The sequence below is a fragment of the Colletotrichum truncatum genome (genome assembly GCF_014235925.2).
Source record: "Colletotrichum truncatum strain CMES1059 chromosome Unknown Contig_0005, whole genome shotgun sequence".
NCBI lineage: Eukaryota > Fungi > Ascomycota > Sordariomycetes > Glomerellales > Glomerellaceae > Colletotrichum > Colletotrichum truncatum.
In genome coordinates this window covers 2,664,270-2,686,092 of record NW_027222402.1, presented here as the reverse complement: position 1 = coordinate 2,686,092, position 21,823 = coordinate 2,664,270, and the positions used below count along the sequence as shown (strand labels likewise).

The following is a 21,823-nucleotide window of genomic DNA, read 5'->3' as shown; positions in this document are numbered from 1 at the left end:
CCGAGGTTGATGTGCCACTCCGACTTAGGTTGAGAACGGTATAGTTCGTTCTCATCGCACCCCCATGCTTGTTTTGCACCCAGGGAAACGTAGTTGCGGCGATTCTTTGTATTGTTAACCTTCTAAGTCCGGCCTCGCCCGAGGCCCATCGCTGGAAGACACAGAACGCCCCATTCCTCCTCTGCCCTGTACTGCGGATCAATCGTCCCATATGTGCTAACCTGGATGTGAACCACCGGTTCGCCCCAATACATGCTCACGCTCCCCCACCCCCAGTGTTTACCTCAAACCTCTGAACCGACCCGCGATGTTAAATATCCATAGCCATCTCCTCCTCCATCGTCTTGCTCCTCAGTTGGGTATCCATCCAGGCTCTTCCTCCTTTTTGCTCTTCAGCCACAAACAAACAGCGCCGCCGCCAGCAGGACATTAGCCGTATGTATATCATTACATTAAGTAAAAGATTGTTTCTTTGGTGTATGTTTTGTTGTTGTTGTTGTTGTTGTTGTTGTTCCTGATGTTGTAGGTATCATGGGAAAGAAAATCGTTGCTAATTAGATATGAGAGAAGCTCCCACCTGGTTCGGTAATCCGCCCATATGAAAATTGCAGTCGCTGGAAGTGCAATGTTAAACCACAACTAAACGCCTGTTTATTGTACATCGCTCAGACCATCCTCGTTGAGCTGACGAGAGCAGGGAAATGATTGCGCAACACGTAGTCATTACTCCCCGTGGAAGTCTTGCGCCGTCATGTTGGTGAACTGAAACTGCCTTGATCTTGCTTGCTCGGGCGAGGGCTTGGTTGACACTGACGAGGCATCCGACCAGTTGTACTCAGTATTGCCGCCACCGTACGATGAGTAGAAAGCCGGCCCCATGTTGCCGGGAGGGAATGAGGGTGTCACAGGCTGGCTTCCGCAGCTCTGGGCGACATAGCCAGGCACGTTCGTCGGCATGGGAAACTCCGCGTCAAAGTTACCAAAGCTGGGAGTGTGGAGAGAGTCGTCAGTGACGTTGTAGTCGTATGTGGGGAAGAGAGAGCCGTGCATGTTTGTGATCAATCCGGGAGTATCTGGCGGCGTTCTCATAGTGGGGTCCATTGCATACTGAGGCACGGTTAAGCTGGTCTGGGCGCTGTAGCTCTTTTCCTCCTCAGACGACATAGACGAGACAGTTGTCTCGCGCATGTTCTGCTGTGTAGGTACGACTGGCGTATTGGGAGTCGGGGGGGCAACTGAGCCTCGAGATATCGGTGAGTGGGAAGCCATCTGCAGAATGAGGTTCTCCTGGTTGCGGTCGAAGTACAGCGGCGATCGTGGGCCGGCGCTGGTCGCCTTTTGAATTCCCCTCGGAAAGTTGCCGGTGGCCGATGCAACGCGGCGCATGGGACTTGGTGCCTCCATACGCCTGGGCATCTCGATTCCAGTCTTGGGACCGGAAAAGTTGTACGACTGACTGCGCATGCAGCTGACAAGCTGAGCCGGCCGCTTAGAGTTTCTTCGGCTTGCAATGTCGATCGTGGAGGGCGATTTGAATCGGAAGTCAGGCGTAGTAATTTCTGGCGGAGAGTGCGCCATGGATTCGGGGGAAAACTGGTCAAGGCCGTTGATATCCTCGGTCTGCATATGCTCCTGCTTGATGTCGACTTGATCCACCAGAGTACTGGTCAAGTAGTGCTCAACATCGGCAGACAAGTGCTGGAATGATGACAGTGACGAGGCGCTCGCAGAGTCGGCAATTTGCGGCATGAACTGGCTAGGTATGGAAAGCGTCAAGCAGGGTGCCTGGGTGCTGGCTTCTGAAGGCAAAGAGGACGAAAAGTCGCATGCCTGGCCCGAGAAGAAGTTGTCTGCGGCCAAGGAGTAGCTGATGTTCAAATCTTGAGGCTGGTAGCTGGTCGAGTCTGGCGAAGCATATTCCGAGTCGGTCGTTTCAGTCGAAGATTGTTGCTGATCTTCCAATACACCGACGCTCTCGATCTCTTCGACAGCCGGGCTCTGCTGAACGGACGGCGTCTCCACAGGTGTTTTGGTGGGAGGGAAGGGCGCGGCGGACGGGCGAAGGTCTTCATCTTGGTCGTTGGAAGCATAATACTCCTTGACAGTGTCGGTGCTGGCAGTCGTCGTCTCGGCATCTTGCTCCGACTTCCGGCGGGCTTCATTTTCTTGTGCCCGTCTCTCCTGCTTTGCCTTTGCTCTTCGGTTTTGGAACCAGTTCTGAGACTTAGTTAGCCGTCGGTTCAAGAGAATGGAAAAGGACTGCAAAGTACGTTGATCCTGGCAATATCCACCCTCATCTCCTCAGCAAGCTGCTTCTTCAGGCTGCTGTTGGGTTTATTGTTCTTTTGGAACTCTCTTTCAAGCTTGTCAACCTCGTCCTTGGCAAGCCTGGGCTTTGATTCCGTAGTCTTTCCTCCGGAACCAGGCATCATTTGGTGATTCATCATGGCAATGTGCCTTTGAAGCATCTCCTGCTCGTAAGAGCCATTCTGATAATACGGATTGGCAGGGAAAGGGGTAAAAGTGGCGGTGTAGTCAAACGGTGAGTAGTTTGAGTAGAACGCCATGGTCGCTGGTGAGGATCGCGTGGATCAGGTTCGAATCGTAAACCGTTCAACGGGAATTCGGTCTTTCAGACGACAGTAGGCGTAAAAGAATGTGTGTTCGAGAGCGAATGTGAGAATGGACACAACAGCTAGCATCAGCGGTGTGCGTTGTAGTTGTGAGAGATAACGAGAGACGCAGGCTCGGAAAGAGCCTGAAGTGTAGTCGGGTTGGACAGTGGTTTGAAAGAATGACTGAAGGTTAGAAGACCTGAGAGAGAGAGAGAGTGAGAGAGAGAGAGAGAGAGAGAAAGCCTGATAATAAGAGAGGATATGATGAGGGAACGTGGGTGTGATGGAGGCGCGGGATTCGGAACAGCAGATCGCTGGGAGCTTGTCCGGTTTTAGATCAATGGGGGGAGGACAAGCGGGTTAAGGAAGGGTTAGGCAGGGCCGTGAAGAGGTGAGACAAAAAGGTCTGTCAGAGTCTTCCCAAGGCTTGAGGGCGAGATAATTGATCTGTCTAGGCAAGGGCTTGGGAAGAGCACAGACGAGGCTTGAGGAAAAGGGCCAAAAAACAATGACAGGAGGAGTGGAAAGAGCGAGCGACGGGAGGGGAGGGGGGTGAGAGGTAGAAGATGTATTCATTTGTCGCCTCGACCCATCGTCACAAAGTCTGGGAGCCGACGTGGGTGTAAGTCGCGCGGTAGGTGTAGGCGCTGGGGTGGCGGCAGGGCATAGACAGGAGACGGATGGGGTCCTCACGTAGCCCGCTGGGTCCCCCCTAGCAGCGAGAAGATCATACTCGGGTGGAGATATCGGGAAGCACAGGGAGCAAGGGGGTCAACCTTTCAGTCGACTTTTGGGCCTCAGAGGAGGAGGGAAGAGAAAGGGGAGAAAGAGAGAGAGAGGCCCCGGAGGGTCTCTAGGGACGAACCAGGGGCAGGGCAGACAAGGTAGACAGGCAGACAGGCAGACAGGGTAGACAAGGCAAGGCAAGCCAGCAAAGCTAAGGCATGGTGGGCAGGACAAGGCCCGAGCGAACAGCGAGCAGCAGCAGATTGCTGTGCAAAGCGTGCAGACTGTGCAGAGAGAGAGCTATGCAACCCCAGAAGATTATCCTGGACGAGAGACGCAGGGAAGAGGGAATGAGGTCAATTGACGACGTGGATGACGGGGGCCGAGCAGGCTGAGAGTGTGTGAAGATACTATGAACATTGCGCGAGTCTGCAGGAGCGCGAGTGGCCCGAGTGGCGGAACAGCCAAAAGGCCGGACGGGTTCTGTCGTCCATGTCAGAATAGAGTCAGCGGGGAGGGGGGACAACAAGTGCCTTGGGTGACTTTTGAGTGACTCGCTGTCGCTGTGTGTGGTGTGTGTGTGTGTGCGTGTGTACGTGTGTGTGCGTGAGCGCGCGCGTCTATGTGGTGTGTGGTGTGTGCGCGCGATGAGCTGGACTGCGACTCGACTGCGACTCCAGCCAGAGACGTGGGTGCTAGGTGCTCAGATGATGGAGGATGGTTGCACCCACCTGAGAGAACCTGAATGAGAAGTGGAAGTGAACCCTTCACATCCACAGATGCATCCACACGTCCCCATGGCATGGCATGCCATCCCATGTTACGCCGTCCTTCCATCCCATCACATCCCACACCCCCTGGTCCAAGCCCCAGTCTCCTGTCTCGACCCCCGGTCCTTGGAGCGTCTTTACGTCCCTGGGTTTGGACGACGCCCCCATGTCGACTGGTACCACACTAAAAACTTTGGACTCAAATCCCCTGCTCTGGGCTGAAGATAGCCCCGCAGGAGTGGACGAGGTCTCTGGGTGATGGATGATAGGAAAGTAGAGCAGAGGGGCAAGTACTGTCAGTCAGTGACAGATACAGACATGACGACCAGGCACGATGACAGGGCGGTGACAGTCGGCCAAAGGGGACGAGGGCGAGACATTGCAGAGTGACAGGTCAACGCACCACCTCCCCGTCTAAGGGCACGAGGCGGGGCGGTGATTAAACCTGAGCAGCAGCTGGACAGGGCGAAGAAAGTTTTGGTTTACGCGGCATCTTGATCCGCCAGCTTCGGTCAGGCAAGGCAAGGCAAGGCAAGTGGTTGTAGAGGGACAAAAAAAAAAAAAAAGGGACGGTATACCATGTATGACTCGGTAGAGCTTGACTCGGAGGGGCAACAAGGGGACACGATAGGGACACTGAAGGGCAGAACAGTAGGGCAGGGCAAGCTTTCGGGCAGTACATGCCAGGAAAAGCCGAATGGCAACGACGATCCTAATGGCAACCTCTGATTCGGAGAGGCGAGGGCAGCTGAAGTCTGTGCTGAGTTGGTGTAATTGCTAGAGAGTGAGTGCGTGGGTGTGCGCGCGAGTGGCCACATTGTGTATGTGTTGATTGCTACGGCGAGGCATGGCGAGCAACAGAAACAGGACCTCGGATCGAACATTTGTTTTGGTTCGCTGACGAAACCATGCGGAAAGCAGGATAAACACATTCTGGCTGAGTTATGGCGACCTGGCGTGTAATTTGCCGCGAAGCACCTACGCCAACGACGAACGCTAGAATGTCAGGGCGGCAGCCGAACAGAGTGCTTTGCTGAAGCTAGCAACAAGAAACAGAAGAGGGTCGAGAAAAATTGTTTCGGGTAGGAAGAATCGCTCATATGCGTCTTGGGTTTCCTTAGTTGCCGGGGCGAGTTGACAAGTCCGGTTCTTTGTTAGTGCGTGCTAGGGCAATTGTTTAGCTGCGTAGCGTTTGCGCAAAGTTGGCAATCTCGGGGCAAGTTAGGATGGCATGGTGGACAGCAGCTCAAAATGAAAATCCGTGTGTAGCTCAGGCAAGTGTTTGCTCGGGCCAATTTTGATATCCTGTTGAGAAGCCGTTGATCTGGGCAAGAACATAGTGGTTGAGATGAGTGGCAACAGCAAGCATACGACTTTGGATAAGGCCTCAGCTACAAGGCTGGGAGGCAAGCCTGAGGCATTTCAAGCAGTGTTCACGTCTTCTGTCCCCATTGGAATGGGCAGTCCCTGTCCCAGTCACAGTTTCCCCCTCCCAGTACAAAGCAGGCAGGCATACACGTGTTGGTCAGGCCAGGCCGATATCGAAGGAAGGTACACCCAGCACCCAGTATCCAGTTTCTTGTAGTATGTAGAAGGGAGGAGCCAGCCAGCGTGCTAGTGGGGGAAGGCAAGTGGGCAAGTAAGTACAGAGTAGTGCAGTAATTCAGGGCCAGGAAGGTGGTTGTGGAGTTGCGCCATCCGCGATGAGATACCCTGTGCCTCCTGTACCACATAGTAGCGCCCTTTCCCCGTCCCCCCACCTTTTGGCCCTTCGCCTGTGCCTGTCCCTGAGCCTAAGAAACTCCTGCATGCCAGACAGTGTGGGATATATTGACACAGCCTCCAATTACACGGACCAACGGTTGGTGATGGCCTGTGTGCTTGTCATTTCCTCTGTCGCTGTCATAGACACGGGTGAACAGGGCACGGGCTGGCCGGGGGGAAGGGGGAAAAAAAGAGAAGAAGAAAAGATTAAAGGACAGTGCTGCGGACAGTGCGTCCCGCCGTCGGGCCGCTTGGTGCGCAGAGGTACGGACCAAGAGATCCATCAATTTTCTCTTGGTTACTTTGACACTCTGTGTACGGAGTACTTCGTATATACTCACCAGTGATGAGCGCCCAGTGGAGAGAGAGGATAGTCGACCGAGCAAGGGGACGTTATCCGCCCCTTGTGTGCTGGAGCTAGGAGTACGGACAGCCTGAGCTCAGGGTTACCACTTAGTAGTACCTGGATAGATCGAGATGAAAGCTTCCGGGCACCATCCTTCATCACTTGTCCGTTAATCAGTTTGCAGTTGCAGAAGTTGCAGTCGCGGTTCCTGTCAAGTATTACGCATTCCGTAACTTTGGCATCTTAGGGTTCAGTTTGTGAGGAAGGGGCTCGGTTTTCAGTTGTTCCGTACTGTTGTATTCCATGGAAGCATTCCTGGCCCATTAAGTCTTTCTTAACCCACCCTGCCCCAAACCCAAAAGCCCATACACGAACCCGAGGTCTTTGCAGACCTGCGGGCCCACTGAAGAAAGTGTGGCAGATCGCCCTCCGGTTTCCCAAGGTAGGCACACATCTATGGCACGGAAATGAAAGAACGGAAGGATGCCTTGACTTCCTTCCCTTGACACCTGAATGACCACAGCAACAGCTAGTATACATCCACCATCGATTTAACTAATCTCTCTGATCGTCACGTCACGTCACCGCCACCATCACTCTCTCATTCTCTGCAAGATTGAGCGGTCCCCTCCTCGCCAACCCGATGTGAATACCGCTCTGGGTGTGTTGAGGTTTCCACCAGCCTCACAACTAAACACCCTTACCCGCCCTGTGTCATGTTGGGTCATCAGCTTCCTTCTGTCTGCAAATCCCACCTTTGCATTATCCAGCTTCATCCTAGGGCTTCCCCACGACCACCACCTTTGCTGTTGATCCTGATCTTGTCGCTCTTTGTCTCGGAATGCCGCAACTCCAGATCGGCCTTGTACTTGCAAAAAAGAAAAAAAAAAAAAAGAAAGAATGAAAAAGATTTCAATACCACCTTGATACCACCACTGCAGCAGGTCTCAGTCAACCGCAAACGCAACCACTTTCCTACTGTGCTGCTGCTGTTGCTGCTACCTCTGCCGCCATGGTTAACGGATCACCACCGATCGCCAGGAACCATACGGGCTAGAGCCATGTCACTGCTACACAAGGCCCGACGAGTGGCTGTGGACTCGTCCCGCCCGTCCAACCCGTCATCTGCCCTTCCTACCCGCGTTACGACACCACCAAAGCAAAGCAAAACCGTGAAGCTGGAACGCACGCACTTGTCAGCCCGAACCAGACAACTTGACCCCCGTTCCTCCTAATCGCCAACTGCAATGGTATTGGTCAACGCCATATCGCCGTATCCACTCGCTCGCTGCTCATGTATGTTTGCCCCGACCGCCATACCCAACCCAAGGCGAGGCGTTCTGCTGTCGGCTGCCGCATCACCTTGCAGCCCAGGTCCACGGTCGCCGTAAGGTAGCCATGCCTCCGTCTTCTTTTCCCCGGCGACGTGCCGTACGCATACATGTCTTCCCATGTCTTCCCATGCTGCCACGCGACAAATGGAGCAACCATTGCGACCAGTTACGGTCGGTTACTGAGGCCCGCTACCGCGCACACCGGCTGTTGCACTTGTCGGTCTTCTGCTGTCAAAAGGCTAGGTCTGGACGAAGAGACTGCGGACGCGATGATGGATTCGGACAAGCCTCGCTCATACTTCTTTCTCCGACCCTCTCTGCCCCCCCATCCCGGCTTGCCTGCCAGAATTTTGCCATCTCCTATTCGTGGGAGCAAGCGGCCCCTGCTAGTCTACTGCTGCCTGCCCCTGAAGCTTGGCCACACTAATGCATCTCAAGACGCCAAAAAAACGACGATTTTGTCTCCATGACTTGTCAAAGGCCTCGAGGCTCTCAGCATTCCCCATCCACTGTGATCAACTGACAATGTGGTGGGGGGTATAGCAGTCCCACGACTTCCCGATTCTCCTCAGCGACTCCCAAAACGTAACATTGTGATGCAAGTACTGACCAGACACTGCAGCTCTTGAACTGTCCGCCTTGAATGGAGAAATGGCTAGTGGCCAGCTTCGACAGCAGCCTCTAGTGTAGCTAGCGCCTGGCCTGCAAAGATCATCATCATCCCCGTTATCGGCGGCCAGCTATGACAAAAAGGGTAACATCATCACCACACGTTGACTCGGCCTTGCCTGGCTTGTCGACGCATTGCTCAAACAGGTCCAACTGCTGGCCCAAGGTACCCAGAAGAAGATGTCCAGCCTCCTTACCGCGCCCTCCAAGGCTAGGTACCAGCCGCTGTTCCCGCAGACTAGCCCAAATGATCCCCCCCCTGGATTTTTTGTGTCTCACTCGGCGTGCGTTGGCTAGCAAGCTGGGCTAAACTTTGCAGAAGAAGAACTGGAAACCTATACCTATTCGGGCAGTGACCTACCCAGCTTTCGACTCGGCGCCTTTAGGTTTGCGGCCAGTCACCAGCTGTCATCGCTGCCGTTGCCGCTGCTGCAAGTCAAAGGCGGGTGAGGACACATGCTCCTGCGTAGTAAGCCAAATTATCTGCTGCATCAGAAGTTGTGCACCGATTAGGCATTCGCAAATCATATCCACCACATTATTCTGCCACTGTTGCCTACTTCGAACTGCCTGCAGTCATTAATTAACCGAAGGAGCAAAGGCGGGAGTTGAGGAGACGCAGAATGGGTGTGTATGTGGGCCATCCGACGCTCCGAAAGGGTCATGATGCTCGCCCGTTTTTCCATCTCGGCACCCACACTGCAGGGCCAATGGGGCATCAACCAAGAACACCTCTGTTCCATCGGCTTATACTAATGTTCATCGTTGCCCCAACCCAAGGATAAGGAGGGGGAAATAGGTGTGCGAGCGCTTACGATGTCAGGACGGTAACAATTCCGGCACTGACAACTCCCATGATATCCGTGATATCTAGGCTATACTGCTCTGTGTTCATCAACATGCTGTGTCCCCAGCAGCACAAATGCACCCGCGGTTTCGTGATACTGCAGTAGACATACATTCGACGCGTCCTTACATTCTTTTGGCTGGCGAGTATTAGAGTGTACGGCATCATAGGCAATGGCCCGAATTTCAATCCTTGCGCTGCAGCTTACACCAGTGTCACCTCCTCGCCAGCAGGTCTACGGAGCCCGTACTATGTACCTTCCTAGCCTAGTCGATTATTCTCGGCCGTATAAGAACCGCACAACAGGAAAAAAAAAACAATGTGACAGGCTTCGCTCTGCCGCTTCAAGTGCGGCACAAAACCATACCTCTTTAGAAAAGGCATACTCGTACACTATCTACAATTTTGACCACACTCCGAAAAGACCAGTAGCGACCACTGAGATCACAGGGACGCGTCGTTTACAGAACTGAAGCTGCCGCCAAGCTGGTTCCTCGACGTCGATCATCAACCAGCAAAGACCCCGAAAGGACACAGAGATCGGAACAGCGCGAGAGCCTACAGCCGGGCGACGGCTTACACCCCCATTTCAGGCTTAGCGTGGATACACCACGGGAGATTTTCTTCTCTATTTCTCCGTCTCTTAACATCTTCTAGCAGGCTCAATGCCCATGTTTCCTTTAACAGCGAACAAGCTCAAGATAACCTTCGCCGACGACGGATACCTACGTCGGTTAACCATCTTCAACCTAATGCTAGACAATTTTCCTTCGTAGGGAGACATTTTCTTCACGTTGCTTGGAAACAATGATGTTAGGGTCCCCCAGGGCTGCTATTTCTGGAGCTTTCACCGATTCGCAAAGCTAGCAGGCTAGTCTCGTAGGCTGCGCACCTTACTGGCTGGTATTGGTCTTGCATGCACGACAAATATCACAGAGCGGGATCCCGCTGCTGACAAGACGGGAGCAAAATGTAAGCGTCAGTGTACTGTGACGGGCTGCGCATTGATGACACTCGAGTGGCTTACGATCTGCAGCCCGCGGAAGTCTGCCGCCTTGTCACATATTACCAAAATTGAACAGCGAGTCGGTGACTCCATCCTTCACGCCGACTCGTTGGAGTCTGGTTCCTGCAGGCCATGTATTCGAAAGTGTCAAGGCTTGTATGCGCAGTCCTGGTCGGGCTTTCATTCTAGGTGTGCTTATGATTCTGACAGGTTAGGAGACAACTAACACAACAAAGACAGGTGAGCTTCAAGCCTACGACTTGATGTCATATTGACGCTTTCCAACTTCAGAAGCTATGAGTTACCGATGCGGTTGTTTGTGTTTTGGTGACAAATATGGACCATTTGTCGACTGGTCATATATACTTGCAAGAAATTCCGTTGATATTCGGCTTGCCCATCTCAGCATTATGGTATTTAACCAGGCAAGGTGTGCATTCATAGGTTGTGTCGTGGGCGTTTCAAGATGTACATCATAAGGAGCCCTTGCTTAGAGGCAATCGTGCTCGCTGCTATATTTGCGCCTGGATCAGTCGCCCCCATTTCAGTATGGGACACCTGAGAGACGGTGCACTGAGCTGTAGTGCAAGTAGCTTGCCAGCCACGCAAGCAATGCCTTTCGTCATGTTGCATGTCGTTGGGTGTGGTCACAGCTCAGCCCATCTTTCGTCCGGCTCAGTCTGATACTCTACGCCTGTTGCCCCGCATGATCTTGCCGCTTCCAACAGGCTTAAACCTTGACGATCACCCCAAAGGCCACAATGAAAAATATTAGCTGCTCATCTCTTGCTGTAGTAAGCGTTGAATTTTCTGGATGAACCGCATTCGACAGAAAGCAAGGCCTGTTTGCTGGGTCCAGGTGTTTCCCCATGTCGATCTCTAGGCTGCAGTGCTGTCGCGACAAGATCCAATCTGTTGGCTCATGGTGTTAGCTTCACATTGCTCTTAGGTCTGAGAATCAATGTGAAAAACTTAATGCGACAAATTCGGCAAGCCATTCATGGACTTGCATGGCCTGATGATGCGGTGCTGCAGGCTCTTGCACCACCACGAGAGGCAAAGAACAACTCCCGGAGGCGCAAATGGAGCTCCTCATCGACCGAGCCAGAACATCTGACTGCAGCTGACCGAGTACATCTACCTCAGGCCACGCGATAGCGAGGACGGCAAAGGCGGCGATGGACACCGCGACCTTGAAGGGTTCAATTACCTCCCTAATGGAGTTGGGCTGCCGTCGTCTCGCTTCACTGTCGGCGCTTTCTGGCCCTTGTCTACACCACCTCTGCTGTACACATAGCTGCACCAAACATCTAGGGTAGAATAATAGTGGCGTGGGGTATCTTTCGGACCGGCGCTCATCCGCAGGCGTTGTAACCTCACCAGCGAAGCCTGCCTCCCTCCGGTGCTCTCATGGTGGGTCCCATTTCCCCAGTTGTATCAAGCTGTCGTTACACCAAATACTCGGTAGGGTTAATTAGAGGTGAGACGACATCAACGACGACGATGATATGGCCACCATTTTGGTGGACCGTAAAACTTCAGGCGGGCGATTCACAAATCTGCAGAGATCATGCTGTTCTTCTCCCAGGTACAAGTCTGTGTCTCAAGATTTCTACACTCAAAATTACTTTCTAACAGACTCGTTTCCCCTCAAAACCCATCGTAGAGCCTTTCTTTGAGGACCCAACGGCCCTTTGTTCTCAACATACCATGACCTCGGGAACAACAAGGTAACGGCGGTTGAAGTCTCTTGAAAAGCTATGTGGACATTGGGCGCGCTAGATTTTCCAAGTCAGCCAAAGCAGCCATTGTCTTAGTCGTTCCGAAAGCTTGGCGCAAACATTGAGTTTGATTGGATGGCGTACGACGGTTGGCGGAGGCTTTGATACATGAAGCTCTCACACTGGGCCTAATCGAAGCGAACAATCTGGGGGCACGCTTTCATTTCCATTTCCTCCGGGCTGGTTTATTGAACTACCAGCTGACATTAGGTGGCAGCGGTTGGCGGCGTTCAATATGGTATCACAGTTCCACCTTCGAGTCATTCGAAAACGCTTGTGGTGATGTAGATGGGCTGACATCGAGAGGCAAACCCCCCCTCCCCCACCGGTGTGAAAGAAAGAAGGAAGTTGAAAAAAAAAAAAAAAAATCCGTGAATGCCACCGGTGCCTTTCTTGCAATGCCATGAACGGGACCGCAGCTAGGTGCGGTGGTGCGGGAACCCCGTCTCCTGGCATTTTTCTGCCCTTTTGGGACCCCTCGTCAAGATTTGCAAGATTTGTAGTGGGTTCGCCGCTTACCTAGTGCGCCGCCTCTCTCGGATTTACACGGCGAGGGCGGGAGCGGAATCTTCTCTCCTCCCAGCTCCATGGTACCCTAAGCCTTCAGAAATGACGGATCTTGAGCCGGGTAGTACGGATACTGCGGCGTCAGATGCTAGGCTGTCGATGCACCCCGGCTGCTCTACCGACCCTGAAGACGCAAAGAATCTTCCCTGGGAGATGATATTCAGCACAACCTGGTACCAACAGGGCTCCGCGAGAAGGGAGGTTTCCGAGTACAATCCCTTCTATTTTGGGTGACTCCCAGTCAACAGGGCGCATGGCTCCCTGGATGAATCTGGAGGGGGTCGCCACATTTCACCCTCTCATGATGAACAGCCGATTCCACCAAAGGATGGATACCCGATTATTAGTATTTATTTAATTTTCAGCAAGAAGATCCTTCTGGACTACAGGAGAAAAACCCATCATCTGTAGAGTGCAGTTCGGGGTATGACAAGCGCCGACCTTCTGGAATGCGGGCAGCGGTCAAAGTACCCTAGCACGGTGCTAAAGAGCACCGGAGATCAGCGCCGGTCATTACGGCGCAACACCAGTGAAGCCTACGGCACTTCCGTGGAACATGCCATGTTTGTTTGATTTATATAGATGGAAGGACAAAGATATGCTATGTATATGTATGAGTTACTCACTGGATAGGGTCACGTGGAATCAGCTGTGTGCAGAGGAATGAAGCACTTGTTGATGAATATACGACAACACTGCAAAGGCGAGGAAGGGGCATTCAGACCTCAGAATGGGGATGCCACAGACTGCGTCGATGACACTCACAAGCAGGGCCTCCAATAATAATAATTGTTGTTGTTGTTGTTATTATTATTATTATTATTATTAGTAGTAGTAGTAGTAGTAGTAGTAGTAGTAGTAGTAGTAGTAGTAGTAGTAGTAGTAGTAGTAGTAGTAGTAGTAGTAGTAGTAGTAGTAGTAGTAGTAGTAGTAGTAGTAGTAGTAGTAGTAGTAGTAGTAGTAGTAGTAGTAGTAGTAGTAGTAGTAGTAGTAGTAGTAGTAGTAGTATTTTTCCATTTCTTACTTATTCCCATTGCTGCGAACCACCATTTCTCACCTGCGTCTGACGCAATGACGAATTACGAGGCACAGAGAGGCTTATCTGGCCGGACAATTGATACAAGAACACCACATGGAGCATTCCATCCAGATCAAGTGTGGGAACAGTGGTAAACGGGAGATTGGAACCAAAGTTGGGCCCCGGCGGCCACGTGCGGCGCCGAAGGTGACGACTGACGGGATGCCGACCCTGCCCCTGCATTGTGGAGAGAGCAAGCTCGTTTTTTTACCGGCAAGGGGGGACCGCTGTTGGGTATTCTTTCTTTCCCCTGCGCACAAGCCGCAGCCTACGCCTGGCTCATTAAACTCGATCAAGGGTCTTTGTCACGGCCGTAAAAGGGAGCTTCAATACGCGTGCTACGTTATGTAGTACATCCGCTACTGACCGGGCTGGCGCGCGAGTCTGTTTCCACCCAGATGCCCCATCTCTACGACGGCACAATTTCAATCTCGCTCGCTTGTGTTAGCACAGCCTCGCAACATGGTCGGCCATGGTCAACTCGAGTCAGGTTTCCCGATTGAGTCCCCGAACGGAACACACTACATAGGTGTGGTACGGAGAACGCATCATGCAAGGTACCAACCAGAACGCCCCCGGTTGACGGATATCGCCAGGCCATCCACCCAGTGCCGAATTTCGTGATGCCGTAACGAATGAGCTCGGGGACGAGATAGAGGCCGCCGTCGCCAGGAACAACGTGAGTTTAATTTTCATTTTCATTTTTATTTTCCTGACAGCGCGCCAACAGCCTGGCCTGGCTTTGAGCGCCCAAATTTCCATCAGCCGTCTCTAGTCCGCCCCTAATCGAGCCACATGGAAGCCTCCACCCAGCCAGATGGAACTGCCGCTCGTTGTTCTGTCACTCAAGCGACGGACGGACTTGATGGTTCGGTGCCCGTGTCATGGTGATTAGAATTGTGTAGATGAGTGCCGTCTGGGCTTTGACGACGACCAGCCGATGCTCAGCTGTGAGGTTGCTGGCGTTTTGCTTAGCATGGTCGCCTCCACAGCCACTGGTGCACCAGGTAGCTGGCAACCTTGCCGAAAATGAGTGCCTGCAGCATTCAGCAACTGCCGATGGGATTGCCCCCCTAAAAGGGTTTGATGTCAAGCAACTCCAGCTGCTCCTCTCACTTGAGCCAACCAAGCCGCAGTGGTTCCAAGTATTTCCCCCCGAGAAAAAAAATTTCATTCGCGGTCAGAGCCTATGTTGGCTTAGTTTGTACGGCTGTTTCTGCAGGCTCCCATACGAAAGTTGGCGTCTGCCGTGACACATTTCCGAATGGCATCGTGAGGCATCCACCGCTACCATAGGCACAGCTGTCGCCGGGCCCTACAAGTCTGCTATCACCTACTTGCCACAGTGTTATAGTAAGAGCCCGCCAAAATGTTGTCTCGGAAGACACTGGGAGTTCCTTTGTGCTACCCTTCAACCAGAGAAGCGTTGAAGATGGCAAAAAGATCCATGACAGGGAGGAAGACTTCCGCTGCCTTCCCATTGATGATCCGGGGTCAAACCCATACAAGCCGTTACACATATTGCCCGGGCTGAGTGACATCTCGATGCAAGGGCGTGTGAGATGTTTCCCAGGCCTGCTGCAAGATGCTGTTTCTGGATATGGATTTTGCCTCATTTCACAACATGCGCCTGTATAATTGCGAGCTGCTAAACTGCAGGCAGCTCGGAGCCACCAACAAGGAAGCCCCATGTCAATGAGCAACGTATGTTCGTATGCCCGGGACCTTGCAGCACAGTTTTAACTACCATTGTATCCCGCCCCAACAGGTTATCTGCCCGTATGTGTCGACTAGAGCCATGTTGCAGGTATGCAAAGTTGCGCCACAACCACGGTACCGGTACCCTTCAGCTTTTTTTTTTTTTTTAATCCAAGTTTAGACCAAAGAGGCATCCGGAGTGAATCAGTAAGGTATCACACACTTCCCTATACGACTTTTTTTTTTTCGACTTTGAAACGGCCTCAGTGTTGAGATTTACTTCTTTTGCCCTTGTTTCTCGCTTCGGAAGACGATTGGGTTGGCGTATTACGGGCTGATTCTTTTTTGGATCCGACTCAGAAAAAGGGTGACACTATCTGTCTTTGCTCGGCGAAGTCGAGAATCAAGAAGAGGGGGGGGGGGAAGGATTTGACCAGACGGCTCTCTGTCTGACAATCGATTTTTTTTTTTCTTTCTTTCCCCAAACTGGTTCGCCAACGCCATTCTGGGGCTCAAACTACCTACTCCACATGTACTGTATGATGTAAACCGACGACATCTCAGAAATGTCTTGTGAATTGTTTGCGAGACAACCAAATGAGAGAGGCTCATGGATCATAGACTCAGCCAGAGCTGTGTGCATATACTTAGATACCAAAGGTCACACCAGTTGAAGACACGAAACAAACAGATGGCGCATGTTGTCTCCAGATCGCGGAGACAGGTCTTGGTTCCTGGGACTGGAGGGGTTATCCTCGGTTTACTCCAGGTAAGGTTCATCTGGAAAGTACCTTTGCATTTTTGCTTGTTACATACTGCTGCTCGGCCCCTCCGGAGCAGAACATCAGGTCCTTTGAAGGGTTTTCCCAAGTGAGTAATTGGGATCTTCGGATCTGCGGAATGTGTTCATGTGTTCATGTGTTCTGGTCTGCCTCAAATGTTATTCATCATCCTTACCTGGGATGATGTAGACTCCTCCCAAGGGCAAGATGAGATGAGATGCAACTCTCTTGTCTCTCTTCAACTCCGCACTGACGAGCCATTCCTAGGGCACCTTTACCCCCTTGGTGACATACATCTCCCTCGTCTGGACTCTTTGCCGAACGAGAGGGGTAAAAAAAAAAAAAAAAACAATAGCTCCGCGAATATTAGAGTCCATGACAACAAAAAGTCTATATTTCAGTCTATCGGTTCATTAGCAGAGTCTCCATTCCTCAGGCGATAGACTTCGGGACCAGGGCGTTGGAGAACTCCAAGGTGATGGCCCCCCCTTTGACTTCGACGACCTTGACTGAATCCAGGTCTTGGACGATCCAGTCCGGCTCGGCGCTCACAACCTGTTCAACGGTGTGGCTTGTGACAAGTCCCAGCACCTTGCATCCGGCCGCTTTGCCGGACTTGATGCCTGCCGGGCTGTCCTCGAAGACCAGGACCTGTTTGGATGGGTCTTGCAAACCGATCTTCTCACGGCCTATCAGGTAACAGGTCGGGTCGGGCTTGCCGTTCTCGACGGATTCCGCCGTGACGAGGTGCTCGGGCTGTGGCAAACCCAGGACTTCGAGCCAGCCGCCGACGAGGGGCTCGGTTCCTGACGTAACGATGGCCCAGGGAGCCTTCTCCTTGATCAGGGCGGCCAGGAGCGCCCTCGCTCCGGGGATCTCGACGGCGTCCTTGCCGTACAGTTTCGGAAGGCGGCCCTCCATCTCGCGAGTGTCTGCGATGGGAGAAAAACTTTAGCATCCCTGGAAACCCCTTGCTTGCCCCATGGCTTGGCCAGCCTGCGGTTGGAAGATGTTCAAAGCTAGAAAGCAAGGGACTGAACAGAGGCGGAGAAAGAGACCTGAGTACTCACATTCCAAGTTTGCTTTTTCAGGGGCCAGAATCTTCAAGATGTCGATGCTCCGACGGCCGTGAGACGTCTCGAGGATGACCTCGGGTGCAACTCCTATCTCACTGCCCACTCTGCAAGGGGGGAGGGGGAAACCGACGTGTTAGTTTGGGGAGGTTCTCTACTTGATGCAAGGGGGAGCTCGAGTGGCAGGTTTTAAGGTAATCATGATGCTGACGACTTACGTCTGCCAGTGCTTTACAACGGCCTCTGTTGAGTCAATGATGGTGCCGTCCATGTCAAAAAGAAAGCCGTCGAAAGTGACGCGCTGTGGCGGGGCTGTGTACGACATGTTGAAGGTTTCTGGGGAGTTGTCAATAACTGTTAGACGCTTTGAGTTGTTGCGGTCATACCTTTTTTTTCTTCTTTTGTATAAACAGAGATCTTGTACTGGGCTGTTTGGAAGACTAAGAAAGGCAGACTTTTGTGGCGGGTTGTTGTTGTAAGGTTTCGTATCCTACGCAAAGTTGAAGAAAAGTGTTCAAGTATGACTCAGAAACATTGAAATGACGCTGGTTGAAGTTGACATGAAGCAGTGACGGAGTTGGACGTGGATCTATATGACTCTAAATGCGAGGAAACCAGACTACCTAGGCGGACATTGACAAGTTGGGTAAATGCGAGAAAACTAACGAGCGGGCATTTGACGAGTTCGGTAAATGCGAGAAAACCAATTGGCGGACCATATACAAGTTCGGTAGTCCACTTACAGTTGCTCTTTTTTCTCCTCCTCTCCTTTCATCCAACGGACTGGGACGACGTCACAGTGGTCGAAACCCAGCCGACATTCCTCCTGAGCGCCTGTGGTCCACCGGTTCCAGCACGCATTGCCTCAACTCGTAATAGCCCACAGCTGGAACAATCTAATACGTTGAAAGAGTGAGCCCCTCCAGATAGCGGCGGTGCTTCCGCTTTAGGACTAGATCAGGGCGGTGAGAAGGAAAGGTGGGGGTTGATAGAGATAACGGGCGGTGAGGCGCGGCAGAAGCCGACCTCCCACTAAATTTTTGAAAGTGTGCATGGCCACCGCAAAGCCGGTACGCAGGAAATTTTGTCGGCGGTTGGTAGCAAGCACTTAGCAGCAGCACCCCCGACGCAACTTTCTTGCTTAACTACCTGCCTGCGGACAATTTCTCTTCAAAATGGCCGGCTCAATTAACAAGCCCAAGAGTATGTTGCAACTTGAATGCCAAATAACATAACGTCTTGCTGATCTCATCCTAGAGCCAAAGTCCAAGCGGACGCCCGTCCGCCTCCGCCACAAGATCGAGAAGGCGTCGGCGGCCAAGCAGAAGAAGCAGAGAAAGCTCGCCAAGAAGAACCCCGAATGGCGCTCCAAGCTCAAGAAGGATCCGGGAATTCCCAACCTGTTCCCCTACAAGGAGAAGATCCTCGAAGAGATTGAGGAGAAGCGCCTGCGGAAGGCCGAGGAGGCTCAGAAGCGTCGCGAGCTGGCCAAGGCGGCCAAGACAGGCGCCACTGCCACCGAGGCTGCCGATGAGGATGAGATGGTTGAGGACCTCGAGGGAGGTGACGACGATGACATGATGGTAGAGGACGATGAGGACGTTGACGAGTCGAACCCCATGGCTGCGCTGCTTGCGAGCGCCAGAGCCGCCGCCGAAACCTACGAGAAGGGCCTGCGCGATGACGACGACGAGATGGACGATGACGATGATTCAGACGACTCGGATGCTCCCGCTGAGATCGCCGTCGGCAATGCCACCTCCCGCAAGGCCTTTGACAAGGTTTTCAAGCAGGTCGTCGAGCAAGCCGATGTCATCCTCTACGTCCTCGACGCCCGTGATCCTGAGTCCACCCGCTCCCGCGACGTCGAGCGCAGCGTTATGGCTGCCGCCAACGGTGGCAAGCGTCTCATTCTCGTCGTTAACAAGATCGATCTTGTGCCTCCCAAGGTCCTCCAGGGCTGGCTCGCCCATCTGCGTCGCTACTTCCCGACCTTGCCTCTGCGCGCGTCCAACGCTGCGCCCAACGCGCACACCTTCAACCATAAGGAACTCACGGTCCAGAAGACTTCTGCCGACCTGTTCCGCGCGCTCAAGTCGTATGCTGCTACCAGACAGTTGAAGCGTGCTGTGTCTGTCGGTGTTATCGGCTACCCCAACGTTGGCAAGTCCTCCGTCATCAACGCCCTTCTGGGCCGCCTGAGCGGTGGCCGAGGGGCCTCCAAGGCGTGCCCTGCTGGTGCCGAGGCCGGTGTCACCACCAGCATTCGTGCCGTCAAAATCGATAGCAAGCTCACCCTCCTCGACTCGCCTGGTATCGTCTTCCCGTCTGCCTCCAACACTTCTTCCGCCGGCGGTCTCGTGTCTCTGAAGAACGCGACCGACGCCCACGCCCACCTTATCCTCCTCAACGCCGTGCCGCCCAAGAACATCGACGACCCGATCCCCGCCGTCACCCTTCTCCTGCGCCGTCTGTCTGCTACGCCCGACCTGCTGCAGAAGCTAACGGATGTGTACGACCTGCCTCCTCTCCTGCGCAGCCGCACTGACGGCGACCTCACGACCGACTTCCTGGTACAGGTTGCGCGCAAGCGCGGTCGTCTCGGCCGCGGCGGCGTGCCCAACATCAACGCCGCCGCCATGACCGTGGTCACCGACTGGCGCGACGGACGTATCCAGGGCTGGGTTGAGGCTCCTGTTCTTGCCGTCCAGAGCGACGCCAAGGACGGTGCTGCACCTGCTGCCGGCGCGGCGGCGGCGGGTGATGACTCCGTCACGCCGGATCAGAAGACGATTGTCACGGAGTGGGCCAAGGAGTTCAACATTGACGACTTGTTTGCGGGCCTCACCGCGTCGTCCGGCGAAGACGCCATGGAGCAGTAGGCAACGCTTGGTATAATGAAACAGATATAGTTACCGAGAGGAGCGTGATATCAGAAGAGGTAGAGATGTTGTGGTTTTCATCATGGCCTGGCTGGCTCTTCCATTTATCCGGCGTTTGGGGCGGTTCTAGGGAAAATAAAAACGGGGGAGTAACGATGTAGTACGTTGTCCTCATTCATACATGCATATACACCTTTACGAACTCCTTGCTTGAGCTACAGCGCCGTGATACAAGCTTTGATGCCCCTTGCTGTGTTTATCCGGATAGAGTGAAGTTGTAAGCGGCCTCGGCCCGGTGTCATGATGCAAGGCTGTCTGATACTGCGAGTTTTTTTTCTGAACCCAAATCACAAGAGAATGGCAGCTTGCTTATTTGATGTGAGTTTTCTGATTGAGATGTAGTGTTTTCCCCCTGGCGTACATATTTACTTGCCAACCTTAAACTTGGTGACTGCGCCGAACTCCTAGGCGCCATTCAATGCTGAACTATTACATACAAAGATGTCATTTCTTTGGTTTTCTTTCACGCTAAGCCGTTCCTCGCATGCAGCTCCTGTGCGCTGCCCCTAACAAGGAATGATAGCCCTTGACGCGATTTGTGATATTGGCGCTCATGCCGATCTGAATTGTTCAATATCATACAATCATCACATGACAGTACCGTTGCCGTTGCCGGAAGGGCCCAGACGGCGGTCGTAGATGACACTGGGTAAGCGAAGAACTCGGGTTTCCATCTAATTACAAGTTTGTGGTTTCAGATTGCGGCATGGAAAAGATAAATCCATCTGTCTAATGTTTATCGACTCCTCTTGACTCGTAGTGCTCTCGTCTGCATGCCTGCTTTGCAGTCGCCGAAACGCAGTGGTTACACTGTTCTGTTATGACTACTCCACTACCAACACGACGGACTGTGAGAAGCATGCAAACCAATCCATGCCGGATTCACTTCGCTGAAATTAAAAGCTTTGGCGTGATATCACGGGACTTGGGACCCCCTATATATACCCTTGGGGCCTGACATGTCATTCAGACCAAGCAAGCCATGTCAGTCAGTATGCGCCAACGACATGCCGCAACTAACCCGCCCGCTATACGAGGCAGACAGCCTTTTGACTTTGGTGTTTATTTCTGGCGTTTTGCGTTCTAAATTAAGGAACCCCCCATCGACAGCGCGGGCTGGCCGCCAGGGCTACTTGGTTGCAAAACGGCTGAATGCCGCTCTGAGTTCTAGTCAAGTTTGACTAGGTCCCCGTGCGCGGCAACCAAGTCATTTAATCGCTTTTGAATTGAGGATTGCAGTAAACTTTTACGCTCCGAAACTTCTGTAGGGGGCGGCGGCGTGCTTGCTCATGTGAAATCCTGTCCTTCACACTCACCCCACCGTGAGTATATGCGTCGATGTTGATACTGTTCGGTGACAGCATACTGGCAAGCCCGAGAACAAGCGACAAATTAGCAAACACGGGCCCGGGATACGATGTACACTTATTACTGTAGTACGTATTATGTAGCAAGTTTCTACCTGGTCCTTTAAAGAACGTGCAGTACTGGACTTGGAAACCCCTAGAGATACGAGTACTGCCGCCATAACCGAGCATCTCCAAGGCTATATAAGAACCTTTTGACAACCCGTCACATACGACCATACCCATTGGAAAACTCGGGATCCCGTCCGCTCTCCCATAGATAAGCCAATGAGGGCCGGATTAGTAGTTGGGTCGGTGACGACCAGCGAATACCTGGTGTTGTATGTTTTTGTTTTTGCTGCCATGAGCGTTAGAGAATCGTTAGGATGTTGATGTTGATGAGTAGTAGCTGTAGCCCTACATGCAACTCTACTGACTCGCAAGAGCAACCAAGTGTTTGCTGTAACTGCGGAATAGAG

The 21,823-nt window shown here is 52.8% G+C and overlaps 3 protein-coding genes across 3 annotated transcripts, besides 1 other annotated feature; 1 reads left to right on the top strand and 2 right to left on the bottom strand.

Annotated features, from left to right (window-relative positions):
* Positions 1-723: 723 nt before the first annotated feature.
* CTRU02_208795 (homeobox transcription) lies at positions 724-2,567 on the bottom strand (the record flags this gene model as incomplete). Its single annotated transcript, XM_036724789.1, has 2 exons — positions 724-2,217; positions 2,271-2,567. 2 exons carry the CDS (start codon positions 2,565-2,567, stop codon positions 724-726), a joined length of 1,791 nt encoding a protein of 596 aa, XP_036583421.1.
* Positions 2,568-16,415: 13,848 nt separating this feature from the next.
* Positions 16,416-17,381, bottom strand: CTRU02_208794 (glycerol-3-phosphate phosphatase; the record flags this gene model as incomplete). The annotated part of the gene is made up of 3 exons (XM_036724791.1): positions 16,416-16,915; positions 17,054-17,163; positions 17,275-17,381. 3 exons carry the CDS (start codon positions 17,379-17,381, stop codon positions 16,416-16,418), a joined length of 717 nt encoding a protein of 238 aa, XP_036583423.1.
* An 850-nt stretch (positions 17,382-18,231) lies between these two features.
* CTRU02_208793 (nucleolar GTP-binding protein 2) lies at positions 18,232-19,938 on the top strand (the record flags this gene model as incomplete). The annotated part of the gene is made up of 2 exons (XM_036724792.1): positions 18,232-18,259; positions 18,314-19,938. The coding sequence occupies 2 exons, from the start codon at positions 18,232-18,234 to the stop codon at positions 19,936-19,938; spliced, it is 1,653 nt and encodes a 550-aa protein (XP_036583424.1).
* Positions 19,939-21,544: 1,606 nt separating this feature from the next.
* Positions 21,545-21,622: a sequence feature (Short protein (CTRU02_208792, KAL0936577.1) was converted to a misc_feature.).
* Positions 21,623-21,823: the final 201 nt, after the last annotated feature.